The following is a 26,987-nucleotide window of genomic DNA, read 5'->3' on the forward strand; positions in this document are numbered from 1 at the left end:
GGAAGAGCAGGAAGATGCTAACAGCACCTACGGAAAAGAGTGGTATGACCAAGAGCATGGTCACTCACTGGTACAGGAAAAAACATCATTAATTTGCCCTCATTGGGCTGCATTTTTCTGGTGGGATGGGCTTCCTTTTGACTTACCTTTTATTCCTGGAGGACCTGGTATCCCTGGATCCCCCTGGAGGCCTCTTGGCCCAGGGTCTCCCATTTCTCCTGGCTGTCCCCTCAGCCCAGGCATCCCCCGATCACCTAAGGATGACAGGGAAGTTTTGCAGATACCCAGATAATAAATGAGTTACATTCACTGCAAAAGTCATCTATGTTCTTAATAAATGGCTAACAGAGAACATTGTCTCATTACTTTTTCTTCCTATATATCTGAACTCTAGGGAGAAAAATACATTTAAATTCAGAAGGAGAAAATACACTTCCAAATGAATGACGTTGCCAATTATAGTTTTCAACTTTCTTTTTTCTGAATTGGCAGGAAAAGTATCCATTAAAATACTGTGCTGTAAGTGTGGCATCTGCCTTAGGTCGAGAAGGGGGGGAAAAAAAAAGAATCCTGAATGGCAGGGGAAATGCAAAGGGCTGGAAAGGAGCTGCTATCTGGCCCAGGCACACTGGCTCATGCCTGTAATCCTGGCACTTTGGGAGACTGAGACAGCCTCCCTGAGGCCAGGAGTTCGAGGCTACAGTGAGCTGTGATTAGGCCACCATACTCCAGCCTTGTTAATAGAGTGAAGCCCTCTCTCTCTAAAAAAACAAAAACTAAAAAGAAAGGAGTTGCTCTCTGTCCAACCATTCCTTTGTGTCTGGTGCCACGCTAGGCACTTTACAGGTGCTATCTTAATCTACTCCAAGTCACTTGGTGAAACCCGCTAGCTTATAGGTGAGGCATAGGTGAGCTTAAGTGACCTATCCGAAGTCACAGGTCTGGGAAACGGCAGAGCCGTATCTGAATTTAGGTCTAATTAAAGACTCGTTGTTTCTGAAACACTCTGAGACACAAGAGTGCTCAGGAAGTCTCCAGATTCCCTTTCAAGGTACCTGGGCACCCTGGTGGTCCAGAGGAGCCAGGTGGTCCTGGCCATCCAGGTGATCCTCTGGGCCCTTGAACGCCAGGCAAGCCCTGCTCTCCGGATGCTCCAAAATGCCCTAAAGAAGGAAAGATCAAACATCCGAGTTGCTGTTTGAGACAGTGAATCTGTAAAATCACCAACTTCAGCCCACCCTATTCTTTCCTATCCTTACTTTTTTATTTTTAAATAGTTTCTATTGGAAAGGCAAATAACATTAATGAGATATTGATAACAAAATGCCCACAATCCCACCAGCTTAACACAAGTCTCCATATATGCATACATGTACAGATGATAGCCACAATTTTATATTCTGATTTTTAAAACTAGTGTTGTAGCATAAGTAATTTTCCAAGTTTATATTGGTTTTCCTAATTATCATTTTTAAGTAAATGGCCAATAGCTTTTTAAGTCAATCTTAATTAAATTAACTAATTCAATCTTCTTTTACTATTGGCCATTTAAGTTTTCTCTAACTCTGCTGTTATCCATAATGCTCTTTATATGTCTCTCATCAATTTTTTTTCCTCCTATTAAATTATTTCCTTAGGAAAAATTCCTAGGAGTAGAATTTCTGGACAAATAGCATGATATTTTGGTATTTTCAAATGCATTTTAAATGCTGAAGTATTTTAAAGTGCATCACACCATAGTGTAATTCCATCCCTAAATACTTCAGGAGGTAAGAAGTCTGAAAAGTAGGAGTGTTTTTCTCCATTGCCAAAATAACATTTTCACAGCCAAGAAAATTAATAGCAATTCTTAATACCATCAAACACTCATCCCCATACTTGAATGCCCCCAATTCTCCCCTTAATGTCCTTCACAGTTGGTTTGTCCACACCATGTTTCATCCCAGAATCACCCATCACATCTAATGGGTAGGTCTTTTCCATTTTTAACAATTTAAAACGGTCCTTTTCTCATGACAGTGACTTGCCGCAGGGCACAATTCAGTTCTTCTCTAGTTTTCTACAACAGACCATTCAGCCTTTGGTTTTTGATACAGGTTGCCAGTACTTTAGAGTAAGTACTGCACTGACTCATACCACCATGTGGAACCCACACACAGCTCCAAGAGCATGCCATGTTCTTACTGAGGACATTTTAGTTTGCTGACTTATTTTCTTCCTAATTTATTAAGGATAAAATGATATTTCAGACACTTGAAATTACATTTCTTTGATTACTAAAGAGGATGACTATTTCCCCATGGGTTTATTTACAATGTATGAGTTTAATGCATGTTTATGGGATAAACCAAGAGTGTGTGCTGAAAATCACTGGTTGAATCTGTACATAAAATACATGTCTCTGTATTTACAAACCGTGGTAGGGGCTATAGTCATCATTTATTATAGCACACATGTAACAAGCTTTCGTTCGTCTATAACTGTTCCCTGATCGAATTTACCATTTATTAGTCTCACTCTATACTATCTTATTTATCCTGAAAACATTCCTACAGTAAAGGTAAAGCAGCATTATTCTCATCCACAAATGAAAACACTGAAATAGCCGGGCGCGGTGGCTCACGCCTGTAATCCCAGCACTTTGGGAGGCCGAGGCGGGCGGATCACAAGGTCAGGAGATCGAGACCACGGTGAAACCCCGTCTCTACTAAAAATACAAAAAATTAGCCGGGCGCGGTTGTGGGCGCCTGTAGTCCCAGCTACTCGGGAGGCTGAGGCAGGAGAATGGCGTGAACCCGGGAGGCGGAGCTTGCAGTGAGCCGAGATCGCGCCACTGCACTCCAGCCTGGGCGACAGAGCGAGACTCCGTCTCAAAAAAAAAAAAAAAAAGAAAAGAAAACACTGAAATATAAAAAAAAAAAAAATTTCTCCCGAATTTTGTGAGTTTGTGTTAAGAACAGAACTTCTGAGGTAATTTGCACTATATTTTCTCTCTGAATAGAGTGCAGAGTAGGTAGGACTGAACCCAGAATAATCACATATAATCCCCAAACCAGCTGCAAATCTATGCCTTCTCACGAGGCTCATTCAAATTCAATGCAGCTTTCTCCAGTCAATGGAAATAGTGTATTAAGTAAACTTTACGCTGGCGAATAACATATAATATAATTTAAAATTTCTAAGCTGAGGCCATGGCATATGGGAAAGGGGCCAATTTAAATGGTGGTAACCACATGAGAACAGGCAAATTCTGCCAAGACAAACTTTCTGAAAAAGTTAACCTAAGTGTAAAATCACTCAGATTTATCATTTTTAACTTAAAATACTAGGTAACATCACAGGCCCCCATTTTGGACTACTCTGAGCTTATAAAATCTTATCTTTGGGGTTTACATAAAAATACCAGTAAGTATAGGAAAATGTCTTCAGGTTTTGCTGACTGATGATGATAATGATGACAATGATGATCATTGCACTTTACATTTGCATAATCATTTTCAGTTTCAGGTTCTTTCGTTTGATCCTCAGGACAATCCTGCAATATGCATAGGGCCAGTTTACAGGTGAGGAAGCTACGCTTAGAGAAGATACTCAGCTTATCCAAGATCACAGGTGAAGTAATAATGGTTGACTTTGAGCCGCTGATTTTTCCCTTCTGAGGCTTCTCACTTTGATATTTGTCATGAACTCCCATAATGCTGACCTCAAAACTCTTTTCCCCATCAAATGTACACTTCAGTTATACAGTTCAGTTAAAATATTATACTATAGCCTAGGCCGGGCACAGTGGATCACACCTGTAATCCCAGCACTTTGGGAAGCCGAGGCAGGCAGATCACTTGAGGCCAGTAGTTTGAGATCAGCCTAACCAACATGGTGAAACTCTGTCTCTATCAAAAATACTAGGTGTGGTAGAGCACACCTGTAGTCCCAGCTACTTGGGAGGCTAAGGTGGGAGAATTGCTTGAACCCAGAAGGTGGAGGTTGCAGTGAGCCAAGATCGTGCCACTGCACTCCAGCCTGGGCGAAAGAGCAAGACTCCATCTAAAATACACACACACACACACACACACACACACACACACACACATATATATACACACACTATCTAAATGTATTTGTTCATGTCAGAGGTGAAAGACCCATAAGAAAGAGTGGGAAGAAGGTGGGAAAGGTCATTTTTGTCACTGTACTAACTTGTTTTTGTCACTGTACTAACTTGTTTTTGTTAGACTTCCATTTTAACCATCTTATAATATAAAAACAAAGAAAATAAAATTTCTCATATAGTTCTTCTCAGAAAATATCTAATATTCTTTCTGTTATATGAAATGAAACACAGCTATTGCCAGAGGGAATTTTAAGGTAATGCACACATTTATTAATACGAGGTGTTTTAATTTACAAGGGACCCATCTAAACACAAACCTGATTTCTAACCTGACCACTATCGGCTGAATGCCCTGGGGTATAACTTGTTTAACCAGGCATCTGTGGATGGACATTTGTTCCATCCAAACAATGCACATTCCTGGGCATGCATCTTTGTACACTTGTCTGATTATTGACTCCAGATAAATTCCTAGGAGAATTCCTAAGTCAAGGGATATGCATATTTTAAATATTGATGCATTTCTATAGGGTCCAGAAAGGGGGGGCCAATTAATGTCTCCAACATTTTCTGAAATGTAAACATATATGAGTGCAAACCAATAGAGCATTCTGTCCTAAAGCTGCTTTCTCCTCTAGGGGTCCTGTTCTGTTGGCTTGAACTCAAATGGTTTCCCTTTGCCTGTAAAGCATGGAGCTGTGCATAGCACTGGCACTTCCCTTCTACTGTGGGTCATCTAATGTAGCCAGTTGTGGCCTCAACTGTCACAAGAACTCAATGGTGCATCACAATCCATTCTGAAGGATTCCATGTTAATTGTTGTTGAGAAGCAAAATACTGTTTTAAATGACTTAGATTTCTTGTTGGTGATGAGGCTTACGTTTGCTTGATTTGGTTTGATTTTTAGTAAATTAAAATAGATTCAATGATAGCTCAACAATGGTGCACCTCACTTACACTGGCATATGCTTTTCTCAGCAGAAAGAAAGAGCTGGAATGACAACCTGCAGCTGTAGTCAGTGTGAGTGGTTATTGCGAATGCATCATTTTAAATGATAGAGGGTACAAAATGGTCCAGATTTTAATTGTTTGCAATATTCATTTTTGAGTTTGCCAAAATATGGGCACACCTGGGGAGTTTACTGTTGTGTCAGCATCATCGGTCACATGAGCCATGATGGAAAAATGATTGCGAATCCTTAGTGTATAACCCTGGTGTTCTTCTAGGCCAGGAATGCTATGGAAGTGCTTATATATAATCCAGTTTATTTGTACCTTAATGCACAAAGGGGGAAGAAAATATTGATATGATCATTGCCAGCTAGAAGTAACTGTTCTGCTTTTCAAACTAAACTATATTTTTTTGTTTTAGTAAGAAAAATATGCAGCTATACCTGGACATCCAGAGCTACCTGGCTCACCCTTTGGACCAGGTGGACCAAAGTGACTGGCAGGGGCAGGGTCACCTTTGTTTCCTGAAAGGGATAAAATGCATGTTACATAATTTTAGACAATTTAATTTGGTCTCATACAGGTGACAATAACATTTATGGTATTTGTCTATATAGCTTATCTTCAGATATTTTAGGAGAGTATTTTTAAATATTTCTTTTCTAAAGAAGAACAAATAGAAATATAAAATGCAAGATGCATTTTACATACCACACACACACATACACACACACAGTTTTAGAGTTCATCACAATCATAAGGATCTCCAGGTCTTGATAAGTTTGAGTTTTTAAGTCCTGAAAAAATTTTCAAATTTAAGTTTCTAGTTAAGAAATTATTTGGCATTGAGTGACTATATCCTTATGTTTTTGAAACAAAAAGCAAAAATTGTCACTGTTTTGGCTGCTGCAATCATATTTCAAGCTCTTTTATAAGGCAGCTCAACTCAATGTCCTAGAAAAAGAAAATCACAAAGGCATACTGCATTGATGACAACAGATGGCACATTCAAAAGTCACTGTAGGCCATGACTCCCACAGTCCCACAAAGCTACTGGACACTCCATAATGCTTCCAGACACAAAGACCTACATTATGGTTGGGAGCCAGTTTGAAGTGGAGGACTCAAAATGGAGTGGGAAGAAAGGCAAGAAAATAGATGGGGTTTCAAGAGAATTAGAGAGGTAAGTTAAGTGTATCTTACAGTAATTGCCCATTTACACCCCTTTCTAAAGGGGTCCCACCAGCACCTTGTGGAAGCCTTTCTCCTATCTGACTCTACTCATAATCATGGCCAATTGCTTGAGGAGTGGAATTCTGGCCCAATCCAGGTCAAACAAGTCTTTCCTTGAGAAGATGGAATAAGAAAGTGAGAATTTGAAGTCCTTGGCTATTGGGGCAGAAACCAAGAGCATTATCATGAGTTTTCCTGATGTAGAACATATTAGAGTGCAACCCAACATATCCAGAAATATCCAGAAAAGATACTGTGTAGAGAGAGATGAAGCCAGTTGGTAGACAGTTAAGTAAAAAAATATACCATGGGAAAAAGTGAGAAACCATGGATTGCTTAAGGGCTAGGGTCCCTTTAGCCTTGGCAGAACTATGTCTCCTATCTGTGGGATCCATAAGACATCTTTGACTCCAGGTATCTTGAGTGCATTTCAATTCCTTGTAAGCATGGCCCAATACAAGTATGAAGGAAGTGAGAAGAGGTAGGTTTTTACTGTGAAAGAAAAGTAAAGAGACTATAATAAATGTATAGGTAAGTGGAAAAGGAGTAACTTCTGAACCCTGAAGTTATAAAATATCAAAATCAAATATAAAATTTTTTCTATTTGTAACCATTTCCCAAGAAGGGATCTAGATTATATTCTTTCTGAAGAAATAAGCCCACACAAGTCATGTTTCTTACAGCATTTAGCATATTATTTATAGAGTGTCTCTCAAAGTAGTAAGACAGAGGATTGTAGGTGGTTCATTAACTAGTATTTTATATTTTAAATTTATTTTAACTTATATCAAAATAAAGGATAATTGCATGTTAACCTGTGAATTTACAGCTAGTTAGGCTAAGGCTAAGGTTAAAAAGGTGAATCATTTGAAAGTAGATTTAAAGAAAAATATCAACCCAATGGTATACCAAGATAGTAAAACTATTAAAGGTTTTATGCAAATATTGCAACTAAGATATCCTGCTCTTTGTTTACTTGTTTGTCTGAATAAAGGGTTAATGAAGCCTCTCTTTCACTAGAATGTTAGGTGTGTTACAATGCAACATTGCTTTTGACACAAGGTAAACTAAGGCCCATGGGGCCAAATGTAGCCTGCAGCCAATTTTGCAAATAAAATTCTATTGGAAAACAGCCACACTCCTTTGTTTACATATAGTCTTATAGCTGCTTTCACACTATAACAACACAGTTGAATAGTTGTGACTGAGACCATATAGCCCAACAAGCTGAAAATCATTATTATCTGGCTCTTTAGGAAAAAATATTTTGCTGACCTTGACTTATAGTGAAAAAAAAAAAAAAACAAAAAAAAACCCCAATTGTAAATTACATCTATCTTGAAACTTCTCAAGTGAACTCTTAGCACCTGCTGGAAAGTCATGGCTTTAGCCTCTATGTCCTAACTGGGACTCTAAAAGCTGTACTTATGGAGTCCTTAGAAAAGATACTGACTCCTGTGGGACATAGGGTTTCTAAGCCAAGGTGGGCACTGCCCACTGATGTGGATCTGTTATCCCTGTGGGCACTGCCCACTGATGTGGATCTGTTATCCTTGCAACTGAGCTGTTACTTGAGGGGCTGCAGTCACTCCATGGACTGCTGCTGGGACTCTCACGGAGGAGGAAGACACGAAGAGCCTGCAGGCATGCTGTTTTCTATCTGATACCCTTGGATCTGAGTGACAACTGTAGAACATTTGGATCTTGAGTGTTTGACTGTCTAAGAAGAGCCCCTTGGGTGCTGCAGTTTCTTGGATACACTTTGCTTATCATGTAAAAGGCACTTGTTTATAATGTTAGAAACTCTCGGGACTATGCATTTGACAGGTGGCTTCTGTATCTCTAAACCATACCTTTAGGTCCTCTTGCTCCATCGATTCCTGAAAATCCAGGGGGACCTGGAGAACCTGGCTCACCCTGACAGTTTAATGAAACAAAAGGCTTTAATCAGATTTCAAATACAAATGGCACATGCACGACACGATCCATTTGTAATTTTCTGTAACTAATTCAGTTTTTGTCATTTGCAGTGGTAATGAAAGTTGAAATGCATTGCAAGTCTCCCACTACATGTATCTAGTTTTTCAAAGTTGATATAGCTCCTCTAGAATTAGAGTTCTCAATAGCAACTGGTAGCATCCCATTCTCTACACTTGGTTGTGAAACAGTAATTGTGTTACTAATTTGAATTTTAAATTACAAATAAACAAGTTGATACTAAATAAAATAGTATTATAAGTCATAGCATATGAAAGACTTTAAAAATCCATTTCATTCCAAGAGATGGATAGTGAGTTATGCATTTTCCAGAAGTATAATGTTGGCTACTACACATAATGTACCTCCTGGATTCTCAAAGGGTATTTCACTCATGGTTGTGAAGACTAAATATATTTAAAGCAAAATCTGCAATATCTGAAACTGGAAGACTTTAAAGAGAGGATTTGGGTGATTTTTCAGGACGACTTTCATTCCAGTAAACCAGTGGTCATGAGGCAAGTCTTCGTGGGTGGTTTAAACCAGGCTGGGGGATAGTGATTACGTGCCTTGGTCCTCTATTTTAGGGGAACCAGGCAGGTGCACTGGTCAGAAATGTCAGTTTCATCGTGGCCTTCTAGAAGGCTCTGTTTTCTCCTTGGGCTACACCTTACATTCTAAGAGCCAGTGAAAGGGCAATGGTATATATGCTGGCAAATTATAGCCCCTTACGGACATCATAAGAGCGGAAAGGTTTTATTATCTCTCCCCCCACAAAGCACTAGCCCCTTACCTGGTCACCTGGAAGTCCTGGAAAACCAATGAACCCTCTTAGACCAGTTGAGCCTGGAGGGCCTGGGGGTCCAGGAGGCCCTGGCTGACCTTTCTCACCAGGTTCCCCTCTGTAAAATCCAGGTGGTCCATATCTTCCCGGCTCTCCTCTTCTCCCTTGCATCCCGGGTGTTCCTTTATCACCTGATGAAGTTGGAGGTATTAAGGTCTCTGCTGAAATTTTGAGCTAGGTAATAGTTAGGCTGAGGGACTTCATCCTACTTTTAGGAGATAAAGCCAAAGGTATTGAGGATTCTGATTCCCGCCCCAAGCCGCTTCCTGATCATTTCTGGTTTCAGTGACTTCACTGATGAAAGAAGCTGCCTGAGAACATCTAAGGACTATCAGAGGTGGGAGGGAGCACACAGGATTATTTGCTTTGACTGCTTATTTTACAAATGAAGAAGCACTTACCCAGAAAAGTTAAAATATTTGCCCTCTAACAACTAGCCGAGAGATGAGCACCTCATGCAGATTAAGTCTGACCTTGGAGGAGCACACAAATGGGGTTGTCAAAAATCCTCACTCTGCAATGTTTCTGTGGACCGTTAGCACGGGCATTGGGGTGTCTGTTAGAAAGGCAGGATCCCTGGCTGCTCTAGAGCTGCTGAATCAGAATCTGCATTTTAACAAGCTCTCCAGGTAATTAATGTGCACTGAAGTTTGAGAGGCACTGGTCATAATGACTTGAACAGTCATTGTGCTATTCACTTTAAAATCAATTACCAAACCTGAAACCAGTAGTTTTTGTATAGCTCAGGTTGATCCTAGTTTAGAATATCCAAATCTAGGAATACACAGGAACTTCAGCTAAGTTTTAGCATGGAGGAGCAAAAAATGTACCACAAGGTTTATTTGTATCTAAAAAATGGCCTTTTCTCGTGGTGGCTCACGCCTGTAATCCAGCACTTTGGGAGGCCAAGGCGGGTGGATCACCAGGAGTTTGAGACCAGCCTGGCCAACATGGTAAAACTCACGTCTCTACTAAAAATACAAAAATTAGTCAGGTGTGGTGGCATGCACCTGTAATTCCAGCTACTCGGGAGGCTGAGGCAGGAGAATCGCTTGAACCCAGGAGGCAGAGGTTGCAATGAGCTGAGATGGTGCCACTGCACTCCAGCCTGGACGACAAGAGCGAAACTCCATCTCAAAAAAAAAAAAGGCCTTTTCTAATCTCTGTTATTGGGGAAAGTTGCCTACACATGCGATCTGTAAGGATGTCAACTTATTTGATATGGTTAAAAACTCTAAGTGTTTACCTCTTTCTCCTGGGAATCCATCATCTCCAGGAGGTCCAGGTTCCCCAGGTTTTCCCTTTTTGGAAATGATAGCCATTTCTCCTTCATCTCCAGGAGGTCCTATGGCTCCTATAGATATTAATTATGCAAGAACAAAATGAACAGGAACATCGCACACATAATTCATCTGTTACCACATTTCACTCCCAAATTACAAATTCCCACTTAACCTACGAAGCTGTATTTATGTAGATCACAAAACATCACCATCGTTGGCTGATTTCCTAAAGGAAAGTCAGTCATCTTTTACATTCCTGACCCCACTTGTCCAGTCACAGAGTCTGGTGTACCAGGAGTGCTCACTGAATGTTTGCCAAATTCAGCCAAACTGGTCTGGGTCTTCACTGAGGTTAAGACAGATTTGAAAAGTTCCAGTCTACAAAAAATGTCGCTTTGTGCTATAAAGTTTGAATTTGCCCATCTCATATTTCCAGTTCCATGTCTCCTCCTAGCCATCCTCTCTTACTTTCCTTGTATTGAAAGAACAGACACTTATCTCAATGTGGCACTCCTCACAGTGACTTCCGAAAGGTAGGTAGGACATAGTGTACTTCTGCCTGATTTTGTAAACACTGCCCAGCTATAGCAGTGTGCAGGCGTGGGCTCCTACCAGCTTGATGAGTGCCAATTACCACAATTCAAGGACCCTGCAAGCCAGTTGTTAAACCATTGCTAACTTTAAATCAGCCATGGCAGGAGTATTTACAGTGTGGCACTCAGCAAACACTATAAACCACAGTGCTTTTTTTTTTTTTTTTATTTCAAAGAACTAGTTTACTAGCCCATCACTGGCATTAGTCCGAATTTTAATTTTTAGTGGGATAATTGTATAGTAGCATAATAGCACAGCAAATATCACTTATCTAAGCTAGCAAAGAATGACTCTTTGGTTCCTTGATTCTACATAATGTACAAGCTAGTAAAACAAAAAATTGTGGTAGAATCAATCAACTAAGAAGAAAAGGTAATTTTAATTCAATATGAGGCTACTTGCCCAAAAGGCCTTAAGGGCAAAAATCCTTGGGTCTGAAAATTGTCAAGCATTTTTTTCTCAACACTGGAAAGGAAATATTACCTTCACCCATTAGTGCCCCAGAACTAAGAAGTGGGAGTAAACATTTAACAGGGATGAGGACATAACATTTAAACCATTGCTCTCAAAAACTTATTTTTCATAGTAAAGAAAACTTTTTTTTTTTTTTTTGGAGATGGAGTCTCCCTCTGTCGCCCAGGCTGGAGTGCAGTGGCGTGATCTTGGCTCACTGCAAGCTCCGCCTCCCAGGTTCACACCATTCTCCTGCCTCAGCCTCCTGAGTAGCTGGGACTACAGGTGCCCGCCCACACGCCTGGCTAATTTTTTGTAGTTTTAGTAGAGACAGGGTTTCACCATGTTAGCCAGGATGGTCTCGATCTCCTAACCTTGTGATCCACCCACCTCGGCCTCCCAAAGTGCTGGGATTACAGGCGTGAGCCACCGCACCCGGCCAGAAAATATTTTTTCAAATGAAACTTGGGGAAACTCTACTTGTGGCCCAGATGAAAGTGGACTCATGGTAGTTCGGAGGTTGGCAAACTGCAGCCCATGGGCCAAATCCCTCCTGCTGCCAGTTCTGTCAGCACATGAGATGCGAATGGTTTTTACACTGTGAAATGGTTGAGAGGTAAAACTCAAAAACAAGGTAATATTTCATGGTGTGAAAATTATATGAAATTCAAACCTTCGTATCCATAAATACCATCTTATTGAAATTTTATTTTATGTTTGTTTCTGTGTTGTCTATGTCTGCTTTCATGCTACAAAAGCAGACTTGAGTCACTGTGACAGAGACCAGAAGGCCTGCAAAGCCTGAAATTGTTATTACCGTGCTTTTTACAGGAAGAGCTTACCAGCCTCTGTTCTAACTGAAACAGAGGCAGGAGAACAAGAGGCCCCCTTCCCAAAAGGTGAGAAAGTTCTCTGAAACCTAGAAGCTATAAATCAGTGCATTAAGAACTACTTGTTAGGCCGGGGGCGGTGGCTCACGCCTGTAATCCCAGCACTTTGGGAGGCCGGGGAGGGCAGATCACGAGGTCAGGAGATCAAGACCATCCTGGCTGACACGGTGAAACCCTGTCTCTACTAAAACTACAAAAAATTAGCCGGGCGAGGTGGCGGGCACCTGTAGTCCCAGCTGCCCAGGAGGCTGAGGCAGGAGAATGGCATGAACCCAGGAGGCGGAGCTTGCAGTGAGCCGAGATCGCGCCACTGCTCTCTAGCCTGGGTGACAGAGCGAGATTCTGTCTCAAAAAAAAAAAAAAAAAAAAAGAACCACTTGTTAATTATTTTTCAATTAATAGAGCAGTTCATATGCCATGTATATGTAATAAGATTAAAAGGTAAATAAAATGAATTTTGTTTAAAAATCTAAAACAAACACCATACAACTAAAAGGAAGAGGAATCCAAGCTTCAGAAAGGTCCTGTTTTATATTTCAGAGATCACATTTCTAGGTTTGGATCAAATACCAGAAACAAACGCATGTTTCATGGCTGTATTTTATTTACCTTTGGCCCCTCTCACTCCCTGGTCTCCGGGAAAGCCAGACATGCCCTTCTCTCCGGGTTCTCCCTTTGTGCCAGGACATCCCTCTGCACCAGGCTTTCCTCGTTCTCCGGGAAAACCTGGGAAACCAGGCAGCCCCCGGGGTCCTGGTGAAACGAGAGCATAAAGTTTTAGGAAAATATTTTATTATTTATTTATTTTTTCAGCAGGGGGAGGTGGACAGTCTCACTCGGTCACCCAGGCTGAAGGGCAGTGGCACCATCTCGGCTCGTTGCCACCTCTGCCTCCCAAGTTCAAGTGATTCTCCTCCCTCGGCCTCCCAAGTAGCTGGGATTACAGGTGTGAGCCACCGCACTTGACTAATTTTCGTATTTTTAGTACAGACGGAGTTTCACCATGTTGGCCAGGCTGGTCTCAAACTCCTAGCCTCAAGTGATCCACCCGCCTCAGCCTCCCAAAATGCTGGGATTATAGGTGTGAGCCACTGTGCCCGGCCCTAGGAAAGACTAGTATGATTCTTATATATTGTGTTCCTGTAGTTCATCTACAGATGCAAACTCCTGCCTAATGCTGAGTTTCTATTCAAAGTAAACAACAATTGTCAACCTCACTGCGCTTAATAGCTGGGCTCGGTTGGGCAAGGTGGCTCAGACCTGTAATCCTAGCACTATGGAGACCAAGGCAGGAGGATCCTTGAGGCCAGGATTTCAAGATCAGCCTGGGTAAAACAAGGAGATCCTCTCTCCTTAAAAAAAAAAAAAAAAAAAAAAAATTAGCCAGGTGTGGTGGCACATGCCTGTAGTCCTAGACTCACAAGAGGCTGAGGTGGGAGGATCACTTGAGCCCAGGAGTTCCAGGCTGCAGTGAGCTATGATCCTGCCACTGCCCTCTAGCCTGGGCTACAGAGCGAGCCTCTGTCTCAAAACAAAACAAACAAACAAAAAATCCATGCTCTGCTGTCCTGTCCTCAGTTTCCTACCTACAGACCTGAAGTGTGGGCCCTGATGTGTCTGAGTCCTAATCCCCCAATTGGGGGTACGGATGAGAGTGGGGACCCCATCCAAAATGAAAATGCACCTTCCCCGACCCTAGGACTTTACCGTGCTACCCAGTCCTCATGAATTCTGTGGCCCTAACACCTTCAAACCCCTTTTCCCATTGACCAGCACAGAAACATTCTGCCACTGGAAATAACGATGCAGAGGACAAGAGCAAGGGAGGCATCATTAAGGGAAGGACAAAGCTAGACTAACAGTTAACTCTTTTCATGTGGTCATCTGTCCAGTCTTCAGCTGGCAGTGGATTTCATGTTTCTAAGATGGGGGGACATCATGGAAAAGCACTACCTACCTTTTGGACCTGGAGGACCAGGTAGCCCATCATCCCCAAAGGGACCTGGGATTCCTGGGAGGCCCGGGGGACCGTGTGCCCCAGGCCGTCCTGGGAGTCCAGGGAGACCTTTCATTCCAGCTGGCCCAGGAGGCCCCACATCTCCCGGCTGTCCTTTCCCACCTGGAGCACCTAAGACAAACCACAGTGACCACAGTGTGTGAAGGCTGAACACTGGCTTCACACACAGCAGGAAAAACGTACAGTAGCTTAAACCATGCATTAAACAACAGTAAAACAATATTTGTTGGCTAAAATAATAGTAGCAACTTTCCATCAATCTAAGAATATATTTTTCTAGATGATATAAATAGAAGGGCAGATCACTTGAGTAAATGTTTCCCAGCAGGTATGAATGAAGATTATAAAAGTATTTTTAATGGAAAACAGAAAGAAAAAACAAACATTGTATTTGTATTTCCTCTTGCTGGAGAGAAACTAATAGAAGAAAACTTTCCAGGTTTTTCCTGAAGCTCTACAGCCGAGTGAACTTCAGTCGGAAGTCAGAGCTGATGTCTAGCGTTGTTGGTGCTAGAAATATGGCTGTAGTGGAAAGTTTTGCCTCAATCTTGTTTTAATTTTTCAAGTGTATATATTACTGCATTTGGATAAAAGCAATGGGATTTAAACAACAGAGTAAACAATGCGAATAGTGAAATGAAGATCATATTGAAAATAGCTCGTGCTATGTTCTGAATGTGTCCCTCCAAAATTCATATGTTGAAAGTTAATCACCAATGTGATAGTATTAAGAGGTGAAGACCTGGGGAGGTGATTAAGTCATTAGGGCAGCGCCCTCATGAATAAGATTGGTGACCTTATTAAAGAGGTGCAAAAGAGCTGTTTGCCTCGTCCACTTGTGAGGACACAAGGAAGGCACACCAGATCTGCTGGCAGCTTGATCTTGGACTTCCCAGCCTCCTGAGCCATAAGAAATAAATTTCTGTTGTTTATAAATTGCCTAGCTTAAGGTATTTGGTAGAGCAGTACAAATGGACTAAGACAGCCTCCCTGCACCTTGTATTAGGAGACACTCCAGGGGTCTCTTGTGTTCCTACATCTTGATGGATATGCCAAGAATGCAAGATCCTGATGCTCTTTCTCTGGGAAACTTCTCAATCTTGTGTTTGCAGCAAGCACCCTTGATAGATGATATAGCACTTTCCTCAATAGGAAAAGCAGGCATTCTCACAGGCTGCTATAAAGCAGTGGTTCCTTGGCTCAGGGCTCCTCCCATATAAGGGAACCCACTGTGTGAGTGGTCTACTAGCCCACTATGTTGCCCCATGAGACTTGGGTGACACAGGGTAATGATGCAAACCAACATGAAACTCATGAGTAACGAAATCCTTTATCTCTGACTCAGGACTCTTGCTTCTGGCGGCATCCATAAAAAAGAAAGAGGGGAGCTTATTTAGTTGTAAGTAGGGTAAGCCCCAGACCCTTTACAGTTCTTGACACTTACCTGGGCTACCTGGATCCCCAGGGAGTCCCGGTTGCCCTGGTATTCCTGGAGCACCTCTTTCACAGGAATGGCCAGGTGGACCTGGGACACCTGGAAACCCAGCATGTCCCTCTCTGCCTTTGGGACCTTTGAGACCTGGGAATCCAGGAATGCCAGCTGGCCCTGAAATGATACAATGCATCCATGACATTTGTGACATAAAACTATACAGATGGCCCATGATGAATTGTTCAGGCATATCAATACTGGAGGTGAACATTTTCATCCTGAATCAGTGCTCAAATGGGTTAAGTCTTTAAATGGATTTCTTATCATAGATGTAATGAGTTCCTTATGAACAGAGAATGCATTGCTAAGTGAGTTACTTGATAAGGTTATATGAACTGCAAAGTTGCCAATGCAAATAAGAAACCACTTGGTTCTTCCTAATTTTAATTAACCTCTAACTTTGCATCAAGCTTTACACCATATCTCTACAATATTTACAAACCCAGTTTGCACTGTATGAATTTGTATTTTATGAGAGATTTCATCACTTGCACTCTCAAATTTCTACTTACTGGAAAGACAGTGTCATAATCTTCAGGAAAGAACATCCCCCATCATTCCACACCCTAACCCAAAAATCTACTTTGTTTTTCTATGTTTTCTTTGCATTTTGGTTCACATGTTTACATTTAAAAATAGTAATCACAGTGCAAATTCAGTTGTTGGAGCACTTCAGATTGCATATTAATCTGTAAATGTTTTCCATTTTGTTGCAGTCTTTACAAATATGATTTTAATTGCTAATGGCTGGATGATATTTCTTTGAGAGAGAGAGTGCGTGTATGTGTGTGTCTGTCTTTGTTCTTCCCAATTATTCCTCTCCTGTGGATAATACTACAAGAGCATTTTCATATCTATAACTTTCTTCCATTGAACACTTCCCTTAGATACATTTTCACAAGTGAGATAGTCGGATTACTGGGTCATTATTTTTACTGACTTACATCATGTTTCACCTGTTACTTTCCAACTAATTGTTTCTTTGAATATGAATGTTTTTATTTACAAACTTCCATACAAGCTCCTTGAGGGTGCTAATTCTCCTCCTCCCCTCCACACGTCCTGTGCTAATGTACTCTAGTGGATGCCTAATAAACATTGGCCCACCCACTTTTAGAAAAGAACCAGAATGTTGTTTGTAAACATCTGGTCTGTAGTCCACATCTTGATGACCATCACCCAAGAGGCCCACTGAAGTTCACATTTGGGGCCCCACTGCAGAAATAATGAATCAGAATTCCTCAGACTGGGGTCCTGAAGACAATAATTTTCATGAGCTGCCCCACCCCTAGTTGGTTATTTTTAAGTACATTAAAATCTGAAAAACTCCACTGGGGATCCTGAAGGATCCTTACAGATTTTAGAAAAGGATATGAATCAGTGTCCGGGCCATCTTCCTCTTTTGCGTTTGATGCCCTGCCTGCCACCCCAGATGGAATGAAAGTCCCACTACCCTGTCTTCTATCTGAAGACAGCTTGTCCTCTAGGCTCAGCTCATGCCCAGCTCTCCCACAAAGTGTTCCCAGATGCCAGCCTACAGCTCCAGCCTCTAAGCTACTCTTTCTCTTACAATCAGGCCTGCCTACCTTCCACCTGGCAACAGCCCCAGACAGGTTACACAGTCCCTGCTCTTGGCCTTTGCAGCACCAACATACTAGCTGCGGAACCAAACTGAGTTGAATGAACAACAGTGAGCTGCCCTGCATTTGAAAACAACCAATAAAATGCAAGGACAAGGCTGGAAATTCAGGTTATTTGAAATGTAACCAGTACCCCATATGAGGGAAAACACTTGGGTAAACTGTTTATATTCTACATGGCTAAAGCAAAATAATCTAAACATTCTTCAGTGACCTATTCCAAAACTGAGCCCGCTCTATGCACTGAAAGGACAGCAAAGCCCTCATACCTTCAGCACCTGGATATCCCGGATCACCTCTGGGTCCTTTTATCCCTGGCACTCCTGAAAGACCCCTCTTTCCCGGGGGTCCCAGGTGACCAAATGCAGGGTCTCCCGGGATTCCTTTCTGACCATTCACTCCTGGTGACCCAGGAGGGCCTGGGGGCCCAACAGCGGAGGACCCCTTTTCACCTCCAAAACCCGGATCTCCTATGTCACCACGAAAACCTATTTAACAACAACAACAAAATTAATGATAACATGTGCAAGTATAGAACAAATACATATAAGACTACTTTGATAAAAATATGTTTCTTAAAAACACAGGGGTATTTACTAAAATTAAGAGCAGTTTAACAGGTAATGTTGTTTTACCACCTTTTGTAGAGAGATAAACTGCACCTTTGTGTTTCCTATAAGCCAGTGATGTTTCCCTAATTGCTTTCCTTCTCTGGCAAACATTCTGGCTGGACTGAGTAGTTTCAACAACATAATAGACAAATAATAGCCCATAACTTATGCTTCAAGGTGGAAGGAGGCTTGGCAACTTATAAAAGTATAATCTGAAGTTATCACAATATAGCTAAGAGTCTATCAAGAAACAGCATTTCCCTATTATCTAGGGATCCCTGGACCATTTCCTCAGTGAACATCCATCAGTAGAAATGTTAAAAAGTTCCTGATAGATACTCCCAAAGCAGAAAGAAAAACAAACATAAAAAACTTCACTGACCAGGTGGACCTGGTATTTCCGATGTTCCTGGTGTGCCAGGTCTGCCTTTATGCCCATCTGAACCGCTCAGCCCAGGGGCACCTTGGGGACCTGGAAATCCCTTTGGACCTAAACAATTACAACAACAAAACACAGACTCAATAAAACAAAATCTAACGTGAACAAAATGAGATTTTTTTAAAGTCTATATTAAGTCCTTTTTTAATATTTCTACTTGATGGAAGTAAGGATGTTGCCTATCCTAATTTACAAAATTGTGTTGTAAGTCATATGATCCAAACGAATGTTTTCTAGGAGTGATTTTCTTAAGGCGCTTTCTCAGAAGCCATCCTGTGAAGGATTCTTCCTGAAAGCCTTTGGAACTTGCGCCACCATTCAGATGACTTTTTTTGGTATCTTCCTATGCTAGGTCTGAAACACAACTATGCAACCATCGTCTGCCCTTGTAGGGATAAAGAGGTTGTGGCCAGTGTCTATCTTCGTAAGACAGGATCAGATTAAAGACCAAAATCTATTTCCCTGCATCTTACTGAATTTGCCCTTAAATGAAGTATAGGCAAAAGCACTTGCAAAAAGTAATAGAGAATCTTTTTTTTTTTTTTTTTTGAGAGAGAGAGTCTCGCTCTGTCACCCAGGCTGGAGTGCAGTGGCGCGATCTCGGCTTACTGCAAGCTCCGTCTCACGGGTTCACGCAATTCTCCTGCCTCAGTCTCCCGAGTAGCTGGGACTACAGGCGCCCGCCACCATGCCCGGCTAATTTTTTGTATTTTTAGTAGAGACAGGGTTTCACCATGTTAGCCAGGATGGTCTCGATCTCCTGACCTCGTGATCCACCCGCCTTGGCCTCCCAAAGTGCTGGGTTTACAGGCATGAGCCACTGTGCCCGGCCTAGAGAATTTATTTTAAACCTTCTGTGATTTTCTACAAGGAGTTATCTCAGCTAAAATAACGTATTAATCATAAACTTCAATGGAGGCACAACTGTCAAATTAAAATTTGAGTAATCACTTCTCTCGGAGTTAAAAGCTGCTGAAAGTAATCAAACTTTTTTTTAATCCACTCATGACCAGTAAAAGTAAAAATGAATGTTCAATCCGTCAACCTGCAATTCTCAACTCCGCTGATATGGAATTATATTTCCACACACTCTTGCCATTGACTTGTGGTGGGCGGAGTGTAATTACCTGCCCTTTTACCCAGGGCTTGGTCATGTGACTTGTTTTGGGCAATAGCAAATGAATAACCATGATCCAATCAGACGTGTGGAGGGAGCCTGTGAACTGAGTTGGCCCTCTTGCATTTCTGCAATCACATGAGAAAAGCCTGGCCTTGCAATGAGATGCATGTTGCAACCCCAAACCTAACTTGGAACTCTACTCTAAGCCAACAGAGACCATCTTAGATCAGCTAAACCCTACCAACCTGCAGACCCATAAGATAGAAAATAAGTGTTTGTTGTAGCCTACTGAGATTTTAAGATTATTTACACATTATTGTCATGAAATTTGATGGTAGAGAGAGTAACAGTCAGTCATTATTCATACTAGTAATGAATGGGTAGGGAACTCTAAAGAAAGAAGAGTCAGGCAAAATATCTTAGATAGATTTTGGACTTAATTCATCTAAACCTAAGTGATTGATTCAAACGAAGCTGTGGCATGAATGTGCAAACAAGGACAGAGATATTTGAGCATTTTTTTCAAATGTTTCTGATCAAATGTTGGTTCTTTTGGAAAGTAAAACAAAGTAAACTTACAATCAGTAAACAAATGATCATTTTTCACTCTTGAGGCACAGGAAAGAAAAGAAGATACAGTTTTAAAACTTTCAGGCCAGGCGTAATGGCTCACACCTGTAATCCCAGCACTTTGGGAGGCCGAGGTGGGTGGATCACAAGGTCAGGAGTTTGAGACCAGCCTAACCAATATGGTGAAACCCTGTCTCTACTAAAAATACAAAAATTAGCCGGGTGTGGTGGCGGGCACCTGCAGTCCCAGCTACTTGGGAGACTGAGGCAGGAGAATCACTTGAACCCAGGAGGCAGAGGTTGCAGTGAGCCAAGATCACACCACTGCACTCCAGCCTAGGAGACAGAGTGAGACTCTGTCTCAAAAAAAAAAGAAAAAAAAAAATTTCAAGGGACAGACATTTTAACCAATATGTGAGCAAATCAAGGTAAATTTTGTTGCACAAAGATTTGAAAAGCCCATCTGGAGTGTTCTCAAACCAACAGACTAGAGACCCAACTACAAATTACTATGAATGCCGTTTTCCCCTATCCGTGGTCTCTCAAAACTTTGCAAATAATTTTGGAAATGTCCTAACTGGTCAGAGGATTCACTGTTGGTTTATCTGTCTTGCTGATTCTTTTACTCTGGGAACTATGTAAGACAGTAACTTCTCATTGCTAATACCTGGAGGTCCATCAAAACCTGGAGGGCCTTGCCTCCCAGGATAGGTCACATTGCAAGAAACTGTGTCACCTGGAATGAGAAAAGAAAAGCAACATTCACATAACTGATAGCCCAGTGGAATGTGAGGCTGTCTCAGCCACAACTTGCTCAGGATATGTTTCTGTATAGCACATGTAGAAGTCAAAGTAACAGACTCCCAAGTATCATTGGATCACTTGAGCTGCTTTCATCCAGAATTTGTAGATTTTTCCTGAAATCTGAATTTCAACCATCAGAAGAGTTCTAAACATAATGAAGAAAGATTGATTCTAAAAAGTATAAGTTTCAATAATCTAGAAAAACAATGTAGATGATAAAAATGTAATGGAGATGAACTACATGGGTAGTAGATAATAATAATAATATAATGGAGATCTATTACATGCATATCTAACACAATACAATGAGAAGTTTTGATAAATCATGAAATAGCAGTAGGTGTCCAATGCTGAGTTCAGAAAATCTGTCTCTTACTATGAACATGGGGAAATTGTGCACATGAAGAGCCTGGGCTAGATGTGAATAGCTACCCTTTATTGAGGGTCAGGTGCTTCAAATATATTGTCTTGTTTTTCCTAATGACTTTCGCAATCTAGTAGCATCATCCCCCATGTTAAAGAAATGTTTGAAGAAAGTTAATAAGCAGTTCAGGGTATGAATGAAAAATTTTCTAGAGAGATAGATATCATCAATAAGACACCACAGTTTGAGCCTCTCAGTTCCTATCTCCTAAAATGGAATGTTTCTCTTTTATAATAGGAATAATATCTCATAATACATTTCTTTATATGCTGTCAGATCAAAGATATATGAGATGAATAAAAATGACATCAGATTTTATTGGGTTTTAGAGCATGAATTTATACCTTATCAAATACCAGGATACTTGTTTGCCTTTCTATATTATCAAAACAAGAACTAAGGATATTACTTTGTTCTAAAACTTCACAATTAGCAATGTAGCTCAAGATATATATATATATACACACACACACATCATAAAAGAAAAAACTTGAACATTTTTTGCCACCTTCTTAAGAGTTTTCAACTATAATCCTGAAAGTCATTTTATTGTTTGAAATTCACATAACTGTAAAATATATTTAAAATACCTTCTTTTTTCTCACTAGAATGCCAGCAAATGGTTTTTCATGGACAATGACAGTTTAAATGACATACTAGTTTTTAAAAATTAAAATATATGGTATTATCTCAAAAGACTATAAAAAATAATTCTATACTTTGAGTATGTGTATATAATATATATACATATATGTAATTTTAATATAGTCAGATTGTGTGAGTTCATACTGAGAAATGAAGGAAAAGCAATTTTGGTATGTCAAATAAATAAAACAACAAAGATATTTTAGTATCCTAAGGATTTATTTTAAATATTGATTGTATTGTAATACTTTTATTTGTTCAACAAGGTATAAGGTTTGAACAGTGCCTGGATAAAATTTTATTTAGCTGTTATGCCATAGCTATAACTTTGCCCAGAAGAGACTCATTTTAGCTTCCATGATTTCCTGTCACATTCTGCCACAAAAATATTCAAAATTACCTTCCTGGGTGAAAACATCATAAATAAATTTAAAAAGCAGTTCAGGCTATGAACAAAAAAATTCTCTAGACAGACAGATATAATCAAGAAAAAACAATCAGAACTTCGACAAATGAAAGACATACTGAGGGAATTACAAAATGCAGTGGAAAGTTTTAACAATAGACTAGAACAAGTAGAAGAAAGAATTTCAGAGTTCAAAGACAAGGCTTTTGAATTAACCCAATCAGACAAAAATAAAGAAAAAAAGAAATGAACAAAGTCTCTGAGACATATGGTATTAGTAAAATAGCCAAACCTAAGAATAATTCGTGTTCCTGAGGGAGAAGAAAAAAAGAACTAATTTGAGGGAGTAATTAAGGAAAACTTCCAAGGCCTGGCTACAGATTTAGATATCCAAAGCCAAAAAGCTTAAAGAACTCCTGGGAAATTCTTTGCAAAAAGATCTTCACCGAGCCATGTAGTTATCAGACTATCTAAAGTCAAAATGAAGGCAAGAATTCTAAGAGCAGTGAGACAAATGCCTCAGGTAACTTATAGATGAAAACCTATCAGACTTACAGCAGACTTCTCACAGAAACCTTACAAGCCAAAAGGGATTGGCGTCCTATCTTCAACCTCCTTAAACAGAACAACCGTCAGCCAAGAATTTCGTATCCCACAAAACTAAATTTCACAAATGAAGGAGAAATAAAGTCATTTTCAGACAAGCAAGTGCTAAGGAAATTTGTCATTACCAAACATAACACTACAAGAAATGCTAAAAGAAATTCTAAACCTTGAAACAAAAGCCTGATATGCACCAAAATAGAACCTCTTGAAAGTTTAGAACTCACAGGGCCTATAACACAATAACAAAATAAAAAGAAAACTATCTGGGTAACAATTAACATGATGAAGAGAACAATACCTCACATCTCAATATTCATGTTGAGAGTAAATGCTCCACTTAAAAGATATAGGATGGCAAAATGGATGAAAACATCACAATCCAAATATCTGCTGTCTTTAAGAGGCTCACCTAACACAAAAGTATTCATATAAACTCAAGGTAAAGGGGTAGGAAAATGTACTCCATGCAAATAGAAACCAAAAGCCAGTGGGCATAGCTATTCTTCTATCAGAAAAAAAACAGACTTCAAAATAACAACAGTAAAAACAAAAAGACAAAGATGGTCACTATATAATGATAAAACGATCAATTCAACAAGAAGATACTACAATCCTAAATTTATATGCAACTTACACTGGAGCTTTTAGATTCATAAAACAATTACTGCTAGACCTAAGAAATGAGATAGACAGCAAAACAATAATAGTGGGAGATTTCAATACACCACTGACAGCACTAGACAGATCTTCATGACAGAAAGTCAACAGAGAAACAATGGATGTAAGTGATACACTAGAGCAAATTTACTTAACAGACATTTACAGAACATTCTTCCCAAGATCTGCAGAATATACATTCTTCTCAGAAGCATGGAACATTCTCCAAGATAGACCATATGGTAGGCCACAAAATAAGTCTCCATAAATTTTTTAAAATTGAAATTATATCAAGTCTCTTCTCAGACCACAGTGGAATAAAACTAGAAATCAACTCCAAAAGGAACCCTCAAAATTATACAAATACATGGTAATTAAATAATCTGCTCCTGAATGATATCTGGGTTAACAATGAAATCAGGATGGGAATATAAAAATTATTTGAATCGAATGATAATATTAGCACAAGTTATCAAAACCTTTGGAATACAGCAAAAGCAGTGCTAAGAGGAAAGTTTATAATGCTAAATGCCTACATCAGAAAGTCTGAAAAAGCACAAATTGACAACCTAAAGTCACATCTCAAGGAACTAGAAAAACAAAAGCATACTAAACTTAAAGCTAGAAGAATAAAAGAAATAAAGATTAAAGTGAACCAAATGAAATGCAAACCAAAAAAGTATGAAATATTAATGAATAAAAAGCTGGTTAAAAAGCTGGTTCCTTGAAAAAATAAACGAAATCAATAGACCATTAGCTAGACTAAACAAGAAGAGAGAAGATCCAAATAAGTTCAATTAGAACTGAAACTGGGGTCATTACAACCAACACCACAGAAATACAAAAGACCATTCAAGACTACGACGGATAACTTCAAGCACACAAACTAGGAAATCTAGAGGAAATTAACAAATTCCTGGAAACATACAATCCTACTAGATTATATCAGGAAGAAATAGAAACCTCGTACAAACCAATAACAAGTGTGAGACTGAATCAGTAATTTTTAAATTCCCAACAAAAAAAAACCCAGGATCAGATGGATTCACAGCTAAATTCTACCTAGACATTGAAAGAAAAGAATTGGTACAAATCCTACTGAAACTATTCCAAAAGACTTATAAAGAAGGCATCCTCCCAAAATCATTCTATTAAGCTAGTATCATTCTGATACCAAAACAGGAAAAGACACGCACACACACACACACACACACACACACACACTACAGACCAATTTCCTTGATGAATATAGATGCAAAAATCCTTAACAAAATACTAGCTAAATGAATTGAACAGCATATCAAAAAGAGAATTCATCATGATCAAGTGGGTTTCATCCCAGGGATGCAGGAATGGTTTAATATATGCAAGTCAATAAATGTGATTCATCACGTAAACATAATTAAAAACAAAAACCATATGATCAATAGAGGCAGAAAAAGCATTCGACAAAATCCGGCATTCCTTTACGACAAAAACTGTCAACGAACTAGGCATAGAAGGGACCTACCTCAAAATAATAAAAACTATATATGACAGACCCACAGATAGCATCATACTGAATGGAAAAAAGTTGAAAGCATTCCCCCTGGATACAGGAAGAAAACAAGGATGCCCACTTTCACCACTTCTATTCAACATAGTTCTGGAAGTACTAGGCAGAGCAATTAGGCAAGAGAAATAAATAAACAGCATCAAAATTAGAAAACAGGAAGTCAAACTATCACTGTTTGCTGATAATATGATTGTACACCTACAAAATCCTAAGGACTCTTCAAAAATACTCTTAGATATGATAAACAAATTCAGTAAAGTCTCAGGTCACATAATCATTATACATAAATCAGTAGCATTGCTATACATCAACAACAATCAAGTTGAGAATCAAATTAAGAACTCAATTCCTTTTACAACAGCTGCAAAAAATAAAATAAAATAACTAAAAGTATACTTAACCAAGGAGGTGAAAGTTCTCAAAAAGGAGAACTACAAAACACTGTTGAAAGAAATCATAGATGACACAAACAAATGGAAATGCATCCAATGTTTATGGACTGGGATAATCGATATTGTGAAAATGACCATACTGCCAAAAGTAATCTACAGATTCAATAGAATTTCCATCAAAATATGAACATCATTTTTCATAGAATTAGAAAAAACCATCCTGAATTTCGTTTTGAACCAAAAAAGAGCCTGAATAGACAAAGCAATCCTAAGCAAAAAGAACAAATCTGGAGACATCATATTACTGAACTTCAAATTATACTATAAGGCTATAGTTACCAAAACAGCATGGTACTGGTGTAAAAGTAGGCACATAGACCAATGGAACAGCACAGAGAATCCAGAAACAAAGCCAAATACATACAGTTAACTGATCTTCAACAAAGCATACAAAAACAAAAAATTGGGGGATAGACACTCTATTTAATAGATGATGCTGGGAAAATTGGCAAGCTACATGTGTTAGCAGAATAAAACTGGATTCCTATCTCTCACCTTACACAAAAATCAACTGAAGATGGTTCAAAGACTTAAATATAAGACCCGAAACTATAAAAATTCTATAAGGTAACATTGGAAAAACTCATAGAGATATTGGCCTATGCAAAGAATTCATGAATATGACCCCAAAAGCAAATGCAACAAAAACTAAATAAATAAATGGGACCCAATTAAACTAAAAGGCCTGTGCACAGCAAAAGAAATAAATAAACGGAGCAAACAGAAACCCACAGAATGGGAGAAACTATTTGCAAACTATGCATCCAACAAACGGCCAGTATCCGGAATTTACAAAGAACTCAAACAAATTACCAAGAAAAAAACAAATAATCCCATTAAAAAGTGGGAAAAGGACATGAATAGACATTCCTCAAAGGAATATATACAAATCGGCAACAAACATATGAAAAAATGCCCAACATCACTACTCATTAGGGAAATGCCAATTAAAACTGCAATGAGATATCACCTTACTCCTGCAAAAAATGGCCATTATTTAAAGGCAAGAAACAATAGATATTGGCATGGATGTGGAGAAAAGGAACACTTATACAATGCTGGTGGAAATGTAAATTAGTACAACCTCTGTAGAAAACAAGTGTGGAGATTCCCTAAAGAGATAAAAGTAGATCCAACATGCGACCCAGCAATCCCACTATTGGGTATCTACCCAAAGCAAGAGAAGTCATTATATGAAAAAGACACTTGCACG

The 26,987-nt window shown here is 39.6% G+C and overlaps 1 protein-coding gene across 1 annotated transcript in view; it reads right to left on the reverse strand.

Moving 5' to 3' along the window:
• The window catches only part of COL4A4 (collagen type IV alpha 4 chain), a 155,161-nt gene that overhangs the window by 36,079 nt on the left and 92,095 nt on the right, over positions 1–26,987 (reverse strand). Inside the window, exons 26-37 of the mRNA XM_001110249.4 lie at positions 20,893–20,961; positions 18,479–18,586; positions 17,755–17,973; positions 15,798–15,959; positions 14,294–14,464; positions 12,946–13,089; positions 10,363–10,470; positions 9,066–9,247; positions 8,149–8,212; positions 5,506–5,586; positions 1,056–1,163; positions 147–254 (exon numbers count right to left, since the gene is read on the reverse strand). Coding sequence (XP_001110249.4) covers positions 147–254; positions 1,056–1,163; positions 5,506–5,586; positions 8,149–8,212; positions 9,066–9,247; positions 10,363–10,470; positions 12,946–13,089; positions 14,294–14,464; positions 15,798–15,959; positions 17,755–17,973; positions 18,479–18,586; positions 20,893–20,961 — 1,524 coding nt within the window. The remainder of the gene's footprint in view (positions 1–146; positions 255–1,055; positions 1,164–5,505; positions 5,587–8,148; positions 8,213–9,065; positions 9,248–10,362; positions 10,471–12,945; positions 13,090–14,293; positions 14,465–15,797; positions 15,960–17,754; positions 17,974–18,478; positions 18,587–20,892; positions 20,962–26,987) is intronic.

Source organism: Macaca mulatta, chromosome 12 (genome assembly GCF_049350105.2).
Source record: "Macaca mulatta isolate MMU2019108-1 chromosome 12, T2T-MMU8v2.0, whole genome shotgun sequence".
NCBI classification, from domain to species: Eukaryota; Metazoa; Chordata; class Mammalia; order Primates; family Cercopithecidae; genus Macaca; species Macaca mulatta.